Here is a 12118-nt window from a genome sequence, read left to right as displayed (position 1 = left end):
TCGTATTGATCATTCGATTACTTTAAAATTGCTTCGAAGCTAATAGTTTGTGTGAGACATCTATTGTCGTCTTCTAAGAATGTTTCAATGATTGGAATAGGATTTTAAAACACTTAACCATAATTGGATTTAAGCACAATATGCGTACTTGCACATGTGTTGATCCAAGACCGAATGTAGTATGCATACCCGTATGCATACTGGGGAGGTCAGGTAAATTCCGGGAGATAGAGTATGCGAACCTATACGCGTATTGGCGAATTCAGTTGAAGTCCGAGTACTATAGTATGCGTACCAGTACGCGTACTGGATTCAACTGAAACTTGGAAGTGTACGACAATATGCATACCCGTTTGCATACTGGCGAACACAATTCAAGTCCGGCTACTTAGGTGTGCGTACCCGTCTGCATACTTGAGTGGGTTATGTTCTAAAATTGGTTTGTTCATTAACTAATACATTTATATAATAAGGAATGCAATATTTTGCAAACCGTGGCTATAACGTTCATGAATTGATTCGAGTGAATCAAAATCGATTTTGATTCAATTGTGTCTTGTATACTTCTATGAGAATTTAAACAATTGAACAACTATAGAACTAATTTCATTTGAGTCATTTGAACTAGTTATGGTTAAGATGAATAAGGTTGATATGAAAATTTTCATATGGCTAACTTCGGTTCACTATTGTTGAGCCAGCGAAGGTGTACACGTTTAGGTACGGTTACTCATATCTAAATGAAGTCACTTTTCATTTGTGTGTAGCAAGATAAGTTCGATCTAACGGTTGAAAAATATTAGCTCGAGTCTAATCAGGTTTTCATCTAACAATGAATATTGAATGCTTTTTTACCAAGATAACATTGATTGCAAACCCTGATTTAAAGACTATATAAGGAAGAACTATAGCAACTAGGAAACCTAATCTCCACACCTATTGTGTGATACTAGTTGCGAGTAGAGTCGATTCTCCTTTAACCTTAGGTTTTTCTACAACCCTGTAGGTTAACGACTTGAAGACTTCATTGGGATTGTTAAGCCAGACCCAACTATTTTCTCTGTAGTTACGTGTTCTGATCTTATTGTTTTCTATCGTGATTGAGTACTATATTATCCAAGATATTCTCTAGATTTAATCTCCGATAGGTAAGATAAAAAGTAGTCACAAACATCTTCATCTCATCGTTTGTGATTCCACAATATCTTGTTTCGATACCATACAATTAAGATTATTATGAAGTGATTGATATTTATAGGTTGTTCTTCGAGAATATAACTCTGGTATATCAATTGGTTCATGTTCACCTTTATTTATCAAAAGACGAAACAAAAATCATAGGTACATCTGCGGGGAGACAGATTTATCTATTCAAAAGACTTTTTTGTGTGAGACAGATTGGTTTATCAAGTCTTCGACTTTGGGTCGTAGAAACTCTTAGTTGTGGGTGAGATCAACTAAGGGAATCAAGTGCTCAGAATCCGGAGTGTTTCTAGAGGCTCAAGGAACGCGAATGTACCTTGATCAATGTGAGATTGGTTAAGGCTCGACTACATTCCAGTACGAAGTTAACTTGGAGTAGGATAGTGTCTGTAGCGGCTTAATACAGTGTGGTGTTTAAATCTGGACTAGGTCCCGGGTTTTTTTTTTTGCATTTGCGGTTTCCCCGTTAACAAAACTTCTGGTGTCTGTGTTATTTCTTTTCCGTATTATATTTTTTATATAATTGAAATATCACAGGTTGTGTGTAAGTTCAATCAATTGTGAATCCAATCTTTGGTTGTTGATTGAATTGATTGACACTTGGATATTGGTTTTTCATATCGTCCAAGTTGTTTCTTATATTAATCAGGCTCACAGATTTCTATCTGTTTGATTTGCTGATTACATTAAGAAATTGAGATATAACTCTTTGATATACTTTTCTTAAGATTGAGTCTGACTGTCTAATTGATTCTCTTGAAAGTATATTGGAGTTAGTCCATACAGGTTACTAAGCAAAATATTGGATGTAGTTGTTAGACCCCGCTTTTTCACCTTTCATCTCCTGGGTTGTTGGAGATGGCCAGTTTATTGACTTTTGGTGTGATCGATGGATTCCAAATGAGATTTGATACCCATAACCCCTTGTGCTCCCTGATCCTAGTGTGAAAGTTGTTTACTTTGTTAACCAGGAAGTGAGAATTTGGAATGTTAGTAGACTTACTACCCATTTTTATAATGCTTCAGTTAACAAGATTATCACCATTCCATTAAGCCGGTTGTACATTCCAGATATGAGGGCTTTGGGATCTTTCAAAAATTAGCAGGTTTTCTTCAAAATCTACATACTTGTGGTTAAGAGGATCTAGGCCCTTCCCTTGTAATAGTCTTTGGAAGTGCATTTGGAGAATTATATACCCTTATAGGATTCAATTATTTTTTTTGAAATGATGTTAGGAATGCACTTCCTGCTAGGGTTGTCCTTAATGTTAGAATGCCTATGGCTCTGTGGAGTGTTCTTGGTGCTCGGATCTCCATGAGTCTATTATGCATGCTCTTGTCATGTGCCCTTTCGCTAGTCATGGTTGGCATCTTTGTCCCTTAAGTATCATTACTTCGCTTTTCCTGAACATGTCTTTTATTGATTGGTTTTGTTACTAGCTTGTGGATGTTAGTACTAGACTTCATGAGGAAAGTCAGTGTTTGTTTGTTGTTATTATTTGGTATATCTAGAGTAGTAGAAATAACTTGGTTTTTAACAATAAGAAAGAGTCTCATTCAACTGTTCTCAATAGAGCCATAGCCATGTTACTATCCAGAAAACCTAAAATTCATATTCTTAACAGAATAAATATCAAGTATTGTGACAAATGGATGCCTCGTCTAGTTGGTTGAGTTAAATGTAACCCTGATGGAGCTTTTGATAATGTTTCCTTGGATAATGGTGCATGGTATGTGATGATGGATCATTTAAATAAAGCCTATTTTTGTGTTGCTTTGGTTTTTGATGTGGCCTCAGCAGTTGAAGCCGAAGCTAGGGCCATTTTGGCAGTTTTGAAAAAAGCTATAAAGCAGAAGCTACCTCATATTATCATTGAGAGTGATGCAAAGAGTTTGGTTGATCAATTTTTTGATGGAATTATCGATGGTGATCAACGAACATACGTTAACTTCATTCCATGCATTGGTTTGTACTTTTTTTTTTGAAGGGAGTCTGAACCTCCAATATACCTTCTGCAGACTTTTTTTTTTTATCAAAAGATAAAATTTTATAAATCAAGTAATATAGTACAAAAGGTTTACAACATCTTTTTCTCAAAATCATAAGATAAAATACTCGATTTGCTAAAAAAAAATTCTCTAATGTGTAAATATAAATGTTGGAGTCTCTTGATTCTTGCTTCCTTAGCTAAAGTATCCTCTGCCGAATTGAATTTTCTATAAATGTATCTCACCTTGGCTTGGGAAAGAGTATCCTGATTCACTTTAACCTCTTTAATTATGTTCTGCTCCCTAGGAAATTTCCTTACGCTTGTTGCTAATGAGATCGGAAATACTTTTGCAACCTGTGACAATTGAAATACTGGATAGAATATTATTTTTTAACCACGAAATAGCTTTAAGCATAGCCTTTGATTCTGTATGAATTCATGACATGGCCTTATATGAGCTTGCTTCGATATGCATGAATTCTTCTTGATCCACTGAGTATAAGATAGAAGCAAACCCATTGATAAATCTTCTTTCTTGAAAGCCGCATCTATGAAGACTATATAATCAATGTTTAAGGAAGTTCAATTTGGGGTTGAAACAACTCCGCTTCTAGTTGAAATATTTCTCGTGATTGGTATAAGAATTGCTGAGTGAAAATATTTGTTTATCATCTCTATCAGCATTATGGGGTTAGGGGCCTTTCCTTCGAAAACAACTGAGCATCTGTGTTTCCACAAAAACCAGAGAACAGTAGCGATTTTTCCTGAAAATTGATTATAGTTAGGATCCCCTATCCAGTTTTTGACCCAATTGCCTATAAAGTCGGATAAGGTCGGGTTGTTAATAAATCTTAATGGAACCCCAAACCAATGGCTTTTGGAAAAGGAAAAAATCTGAATAAATGTTGTTCGTTTTCTTGAAATTGGGCATTACACATCTGTCAGTCTCCAGAAATATTTTCCATACGAGCAGCAAGTCTACTTGAAGTGCCTGCTGCCCTAATTTCCAAACGAATAATTTAATTCTTGGAATTGATTTAATTTTTTCATAATTTCTTCCAAGGAAAACCAACCATAGGGTCAATGTATTGGTCTTGATTGTTAAGAAAATTGTAAATATTTTTCACTTAAAAAGCTTCGGAAGAGTGGTGTCTCCGCTTCATTTTATCTTCCTTTTCACTTATAGTTGAGATTGCGATTATTTTTTCTTTGATCCCAGGGTTGAAATATTCTTCTAATTTTTATATATCTCAACTATTTTCTGGTGTGATTATATCTTTAACCATTTTTGTAATTTGTTCTCCTCTATCCGCCGGTCTTTGAATTATATTTTCATTGGGGATCCATCTGTCTTCCCAAATTTTTACCGACTCCCCATTTTTAACCTGCCACATGAAGTCACCCTTGATAAGATTCATCCCTTTTTGGATACTAGTCCAAATCCAAGAAAGATTAGAAGATCTAGAAGTTTTTAGTGGATTTGAGTTTGGAAAGTATTTTGCTTTTAGAAGTTTGACCCAATGTTTATTTGGTATAGAGATTAGTGTATTGGCCAGTTTGGTTAAAAGGTCTAGGTTAAAATGGTGAGGGTTTTTAATGCCTAATCCTCCTTGCGTTATGGGCTTGCAAATACCCTTCTAAGCTTTTATAAATCCGCCTTGTCTTTTCTCCCCATCTTTATTCCACCAAAAAATTCTCCGAATCCTGTCTAATTGATCTAGAGTCTCTTTTGGTAAGGCTAAAACTTACATTTGGTATGTAAGGTATGACTGAAGTAGATTTTATCAGCTGAACTTTTACGATTTTCGCAATTATTTTTCCATGTCTCGGGTGTATGTGGCGGCTAAAATAAATGCCCGATTTTTTTAGATTCACCATTTGCCCCGTTATTTCTCCGAAAGTTGATAAAATGTCTAGTAAATTTTTTGCTTCTCCTAAATCTGCTCTTGCGAATAGAAAACAGTCATCTGTAAAGAACAAGTGGGAGATATTCGAGGCGTCCTTGTTAATATTCAGCCCTGATAACTATTTCTCAGCAACAACTTTCTCCAAAAGTCTGGATAAAATTTCCATGCAGATTAGAAATATATAGGGGGATAGAGGGTCACCCTATCTTAATCCCCCTAGATTTTTTGAAAGTCGGACCTAGAGAACCATTAAGGAGGATCGAAAAGGGCATAGTTGAAATGCATTGCATGATTAGATTTACCCAAGATGAGGTAAACCCAAAAAATAAGAGAGCTTTATTGATGAAATTACACTCAACTCTATCGAAAGCTTTAGAGAGATCCAGTTTTAGAGCAAGGTAACCCTTTTTGGCTTTTGAAATTCTCACAGAGTGAAGGAGTTCATGGGCAATGATAATGTTACCTCTGACATGTCTATCAACGCTGATTGCTTGGAGGATATAATTTTGCTTAGGATAGGTTTTAGCCTGTTAGATAGAACCTTGCAGATTAACTTGTAAGTAGCATTACTCAAACTAATGGGCCTGAAATTTATTGTGGTTTGAGGAGTAGAAATTTTTGGAATTAGAGTGATAAAAGAATGATGGAATTCAGGATTTAAAATCCGCGTTTTCAAAAAATCTTGAATTGCTAAAGTAATGCCATTGCCCAAAATTTCCCAGGTTAGAACCCATCCGGGCCTGGCGTTCCCTATTGATTCGTGTTAGAAATAATATCACAAATTTCTTCATTTGAAGGAATTTCACAGAGGGAAGAGTTTTCTTCTTCGGAGACGCAAGGATCAATTATGTTTGAGATATCAATATCATGTTTTCTCAATTGAGTAGTACAAATCTAGGATAAATGATTGACAAGCCGGGAATAAATTTGGTCACTATCAGATAACCATAGCCCTGATGGTTCTCTAAGGAAATTGATTGAATTGATTCTTTTCCTATTAGAAGCGGTCGCATGGAAATATTCAATGTTTTGATCATATTCGCTAAAGAATTTATACCTTGAAATCTGATGGTAGTAATCATTTTTATTTCCTACCATTTTCCTAGTTCAGCTTGAAGCTTCTTTAACTTTTCTATGCTCGAGGACAGAGCTGGCAAACGGGCGGGACGGGTCTGGCTTGTGACCAACCCGCGGGTTACGGGTTAATACAAGCCTGAGCTCGCGGGTTGAAATTCTTCACGGGTGGTCATTTATCCCACCCGTGCCCGTCCCGGGTAAAGCTCGCGGGTTCACGGGTGCTCACGGGTTACCTGGTTTTTGTTGAGTCAACTCGCCAGAAATCGATTTCTGGGCTATTTCCTTCCACATTCAGGGCATCTAAAGTTCCTTTCCTACAAGCTACAACCTAAGTATCTAACATTCATCCAATTCATTTGGTATATCAATTCAAAAACTCAAAATTGCAAAACTAAACAAATTAGTCTTCTTAAAGAAACACAGACACAATCACACAGATACTACATTACAAGCCTTGCACACCCCCTTCGTTGTACCATCCTTATACTTACGAGTTTAAAAAATTCCCAAACTTCGGATCTAAGTCTATTTTTCTTTCCACGTGCAACTTGTGCAGGTGCACAACCAACAATTGGATCCTCATTCACAGAATCTAGCATCTCAACATCATCATCATCATCTTGACCGTCACCACTCATAACATCGTTGTAATGGTCTGGTTCTGGTAACTCTTGTTCTTGTACACTTGACATCCTGAAATGGATGGAGCCACAAAGAACAAGTCAAAGAGTCATTCAGAGAATCAGAAACGTGAAAAACTGGCAATGTAAAGAAAAGAAAAAAAAATCAACTGTCTATTGAAACCTAACCATATTTCAGAAATTCTAAATCTGTTGTAAGTATTTATACAATTCTTCTTCTAAGCATAATGCTCTGATGGTGGTGGTGCTATTTATGTTGTTGGCTGTGTTGGTGACTAAAAAGTATAGACTACCAATCTATTGAGAATTTGTCACTTGTATGAGTTGTTTGTGTAAAAGCTATCTTCATCAGGTGTATCATTGATTTCTAAGAGAAAGAGACATCACAGAACAAATTGACCTACCAGTCTCGTACCTAATAGTTCATCATATATAAACCTAATGTCAATGAAATTCAGACCTCAAATTCCACTACTGATATAGTCGAATATTCCAACCAAATCATACAGCTAAACACAACATTGAAGAATAACTTGAACTGAAAAAGATGCAGTAACTGATAGCAATAACAACACATGGAGGCAAAAGGACTCACTCTCTCCCCAGTACATTTAATCAAAGATGGTGCTTGATGTCCCCCCTGAGTTCCATGGAAAGGTTACAGATGAGATTTTGTTCATCACTAAACAGTAATTAAGTTGCAGGACAGAGAGACAAGAGTATTCAGATAAATTGTGGGGGACAAATCGATAAACACAACCAAAATTACCAATTAAAGAATCTAAATATCCTATGTGCAAACTACAGCAGAGATTACCAACAATAAAATTAGAATTGGGGAAAAAGGGCTAGTATTTCATCTGCTGGTATGAGTATTCTCGGTAGACTGGATGAATAAAAAAAGTAAAGGGGTTAGATTTAAGAAATTAACAATTGATTACCAAAACCCATGTTTTATTTTGATGATATTTACGAGAAAAGAAAAGAAAACTTACTTTTGATTGTAACTGTAAGAAGATGAAATCCGAAATTCAAACACGAGATCTGAAGTTAACCTTTACAGTGAACCTTTAAATACATGAGATCGATCTTCTTGTACTGTTACACGAAAATTTCAGAGACAAAAAATGATATCTGGAAATAGTGAAGAGAAAAATCTTGGGTAAAACTTTGAAGTATGTTGTTGTTACCTGCTAGCCTTTAAACTTTGATCTTTAGATTTCAATTTGTTGTTCTGTGACTGTGATTCGTACCTGCCATCAGATTCAGAAGACTCAGCAGGGAAGAAGAAAAGAAGAGGAAGAATGAAGGCGGCAGCGGCTTAGGGAGTTAGGGTTTCTTTCTTCGTTTTTAACTTTTTATATGAGGGAAACAAGATATTGTGACACGTACGTAACAGGCTTACATTACTGTGACACGCGGCCTAGTGGTGGGGAATGAGCCGGGTTAACCCGCGGGTTTCACGGTACGGGCCGGGTTAACCCGTTTCTTCACAAGCCACTAATTATACAACCCGCGCCCGTCTTGTTTAGTTACGATTCGGGACGGGTGCGGGTTTTCACGGGACGGGACGGGCTAACCCGCGGGTTTTGGCTTGGTTTGCCAGCTCTACTCGAGGAGAAATTACCATCTTTATGAATACTCTAATTTTATTATTAAGATTTTTTATATTCTTATGAATATTTCCAAAAACCTCAAAGTTCCAATGCGCTAATCTCGACAAAAGGAGTTTGAGGCTTGAGTGAAGGTTAGTATTGGAATGTCTATCCAAGTTGAATCTCCAAGACGCTACAACTACTGAAGATAATGTAGGGTGGGATAACCAAAATCTAATACACATGAAAGGCTTTTGTAGTTTCCTTTTTTTCCGAGTTAGAATCTAAAAAAATAGGTAAGTGTGATACCTTAGTATCTAGAAAGTTTTGAATCCACCGGTAAGAGATTAAGGCTATATCAATTCTTTCACAGATGTTTGCATTTCCATACCTGTTATTTGACCAAGTGAATAGAGCACCTTCGTATTCCACATCATGCAAACTCAAAAAACCAATTGTTTGGACTATAAACGATTTGCTGCTTGAAGACGCTTTATTTCGACCTTGCAAACACAAATAATCGAGGTGATACTTTCCACGGACTGTTGAGGGATTTTTAGCCTCTTTGAAGGCCTTCGTCTAAAAAATGAAAACGATAAAGATCGAGTGAGTCGTGGTAGAAAACGAGAGACACGGTAACAAAAATCATCCGGATTGTGGTTTAACCGGGTTGTGGGTCGATAAATAAAACCCGCGTTTGGCAATACATCTTAGCCGAACCCTAAGGTGAGAGACTCTCTCTCTTCATCTCTTCACTTCACAGCAGCAGAAGACGCAGGAATCATGAAGGTTTGAAACTCTCCGCCACTCTCTATGTCGTTTCTTCTTATGTTGATTAGTTCATATGTATTTTTGATTTCCTTTCTTCTGATTTTTGATTTGGTTTGGATTGTAGTTCAATATCGCAAACCCTACCACAGGATGCCAAAAGAAGCTCGAAATTGATGACGACCAGAAGTTGTAAGTCTTAGATCCATTTAGTATACTGTTTGTGAAAGTTCGTCATGAGTTTTTCCATACTCCATTCCTCTTTTACCGTTTTGTCTCTGATCTGTTGAAAACCATTTCAGTCATGTTATTTTTGATTGAAAATAGAAAATGGTTAGAACTTCTCAACCAATGTATTCCAAGACTAGAAAGTCTGTTAACAATGGTTCCACTTTAGATTTATCGTTCATCTCTTAAATATTTTTCTTTCATGTTCCATTCATTTTCTTACTGATTTCTAAATTTTTCAAGAACCCAACGTCTTCCTCGTAAACCTTCAACAATGGTATTCTATAAACTTCTTATGTCTAGCTTATTTGACCTAGGTTACCAATCCAATCCCAATTTAATTCTAGGGTTTTTTTGTGATTTCATCAACTAAATACAAATTTGATTCAGAAATTCAATATGTTGAGATAATGAAACTCTAATAGAATTGAGGAGATTATTATATGTACTGTTTGAAATAAGATTATGATATGTACTGTTTGAAATCATTTTTGAGTAAGAAAGAGTGAAGAGATAAAAGAGAGACCCCTCTTCTTATTACTCCCTCCGTCCCACTATTAAGTGACCTACTTGAAGTTTGCACAAATTTTAAGACAAGCAAGGAAAAAGAGATTTTTAAGCATTTTTTATAATTATATCCTTATGGATAATAATTAACGAAATTTTGAAATGATTTATCTCTCAAACTACACCACGGATGTTCGCAAACTTTATACCATTGAAAAGCATTTTAAAACACCTACGTAACGAATATAAACATGCCTATCAAATTATGCATATTTCTTATATTTCTTATAATCAATTAAAAGGGTAATTTTAGAAATATCTCCTTGTTTAGTGATATAGGTCACTTAATGATGGGAGAAAATTAAAAACCAAATAGGTCACTTAATGGTGGGACGGAGGGAGTATTATTGAAGGTTTTTATTTTATGATGTGGATGAAGGGAAAATTATAGTTGTATCCGCCATGTTGGAATCAGCTGTTATTCAGCTGTTTGTTCAAGTAGCATTATTGTATTCCATTGGGCTTATTTACATTTTTAACTGCTTTGTGTGTTGTTTGGGTTTTGATGTTTTGGTTTTTGCAGGCGTGCTTTCTACGATAAGAGAATTTCACAGGAAGTCACTGGAGATGCTTTGGGCGATGTGAGTTTCTAATGCATTCTTTGAGATACTAACTTAATGAATGTAGGTCTGTGTAGTTTTGGAATGAAACTTTTGATTGTTTGTGCTACAGGAGTTCAAGGGTTACGTCTTCAAGATTATGGGAGGATGTGACAAACAAGGATTCCCAATGAAGCAGGGAGTCCTCACCCCTGGGCGTGTTCGCCTCTTGTTGCACAGAGGTGAATGGTTGCTTAATTTATGCCTCATTTGTTTTCAGGATTATTACTTTTTTTTTCTTTTTTTTTTTTGGGGTAAAAGAAAGACTTGTATTACTAGAGATTTGAATTACGACTTGAAAGTTCTGTGAATTTTGTCTAGTTCATTTGTTTTTTTTATAAAATCTGTATTCGTGTAGTTGATTGTAAGGTTAGGTAACTTCAGAACAGACTTAGCTAGGCTATCTGCAAATATTTTTGATTTCTAGATACTTTTTGGTAAAACATGGTAAAGTAGCCTCTTGCTATGTGGAATTGTTTTGGAGGTAGGTTAGTATTTTTGAATATTTGTTGATTGATCTTTTGTTTGGGTTTGTCAGGCACTCCTTGCTTCCGTGGACACGGAAGACGTAACGGTGAGAGGAGAAGGAAGTCAGTCCGTGGGTGTATTGTGAGCCAAGACCTGTCAGTGCTGAACTTGGTCATTGTGAAGAAGGGTGAGAAAGACTTGCCTGGATTGACTGATACCGAGAAGCCCAGGATGAGAGGTCCCAAGAGGGCTTCTAAGATCAGGAAGCTTTTTAATTTGTCGAAGGATGATGATGTTACAAAGTATGTTAACACCTACCGTCGCTCCTTTACCAACAAAAAAGGTTTGTGTTTTTTTCAGTGACATACATTATTTGCGGAGTGTGGGTTGTAAACTTTATAATCACGGATTGAAGTCTTAGAACTCATAAGGACGAGAATTTTGATACTTTTCAGGTAAACAAACAAGCAAAGCACCAAAGGTCCAGAGATTGGTTACACCCCTGACGTTGCAGAGAAAGAGAGGCCGAATTGCTGAGAAAAAGAAGAGAATTGCCAAAGCAAAGTCTGAGGCTGCAGATTATCAAAAATTGCTTGCTTCCAGGTTGAAGGAGCAGAGAGACAGGCGTAGTGAGAGCTTGGCAAAGAAGAGGTCAAGACTCTCAGCTGCTACCAAGCCCTCAGTTGCTGCGTAGTTCGTGTCTTTATGTCTAGGTTTATTATGCTACTGAGATTTGGTATTAGATACTCTGTTTAATCAGTTTTGAGTTAAGTTTTGTTTGCTGCTTTGTTCCTTGATCAGACTTGAATCTTTTTATGCATGCTTTCCATACCTTTGACAGTATTATCTGTTAGTTTTTGTTGCTTAAATGACTGTTGGTAGTTTTCCTTTTCAGTTTTCTGTGCATAATATATAAAACAGACTAGGGTGATGGGGTTTCTTTTGTCCTCTAAACAGACCTAAAGTATCTAAATGGTTGCCTCCACAACCTCAGGTGGTTTCTGCAGAGTCAGCACTGGATGTAGCTATTATCATCCAAGATGCTACTCATGCTGACTTAGTTATGGATACTCA

At 36.4% G+C, this 12118-nt stretch overlaps 1 protein-coding gene and 1 long non-coding RNA gene across 2 annotated transcripts; one reads left to right on the top strand and one right to left on the bottom strand.

The window, feature by feature from the left end:
• Positions 1–6762: 6762 nt before the first annotated feature.
• LOC113330455 lies at positions 6763–7903 on the bottom strand. The gene is made up of 3 exons (XR_003350302.1): positions 7815–7903; positions 7415–7459; positions 6763–6871 (listed from the first exon to the last, which is right to left on the bottom strand). It is a non-coding gene; the product is annotated as an uncharacterized LOC113330455 (long non-coding RNA).
• A 1183-nt stretch (positions 7904–9086) lies between these two features.
• Positions 9087–11913, top strand: LOC113330667 (40S ribosomal protein S6-like). Its single transcript, XM_026577496.1, has 6 exons — positions 9087–9203; positions 9310–9374; positions 10501–10558; positions 10650–10758; positions 11115–11387; positions 11500–11913. Exons 1-6 carry the CDS (start codon positions 9198–9200, stop codon positions 11736–11738), a joined length of 750 nt encoding a protein of 249 aa, XP_026433281.1. The 5' UTR covers positions 9087–9197; the 3' UTR covers positions 11739–11913.
• The last annotated feature ends 205 nt before the right edge of the window (positions 11914–12118 follow it).

This window comes from Papaver somniferum, unplaced genomic scaffold, assembly GCF_003573695.1.
Source record: "Papaver somniferum cultivar HN1 unplaced genomic scaffold, ASM357369v1 unplaced-scaffold_118, whole genome shotgun sequence".
Lineage (NCBI taxonomy): Eukaryota > Viridiplantae > Streptophyta > Magnoliopsida > Ranunculales > Papaveraceae > Papaver > Papaver somniferum.
The sequence above is the reverse complement of the archived record's forward strand: the minus strand, read 5'-3'. Positions and strand labels throughout refer to the sequence as shown.

Bases quoted from the DNA above. Each gene is read 5' to 3' on its own strand.
- LOC113330667 (XM_026577496.1), top strand. The intron at 10,559-10,649 runs GTGAGTTTCTAA...TTTGTGCTACAG, and splicing joins CTGGAGATGCTTTGGGCGAT to GAGTTCAAGGGTTACGTCTT. The intron at 11,388-11,499 runs GTTTGTGTTTTT...GATACTTTTCAG, and splicing joins CTCCTTTACCAACAAAAAAG to GTAAACAAACAAGCAAAGCA.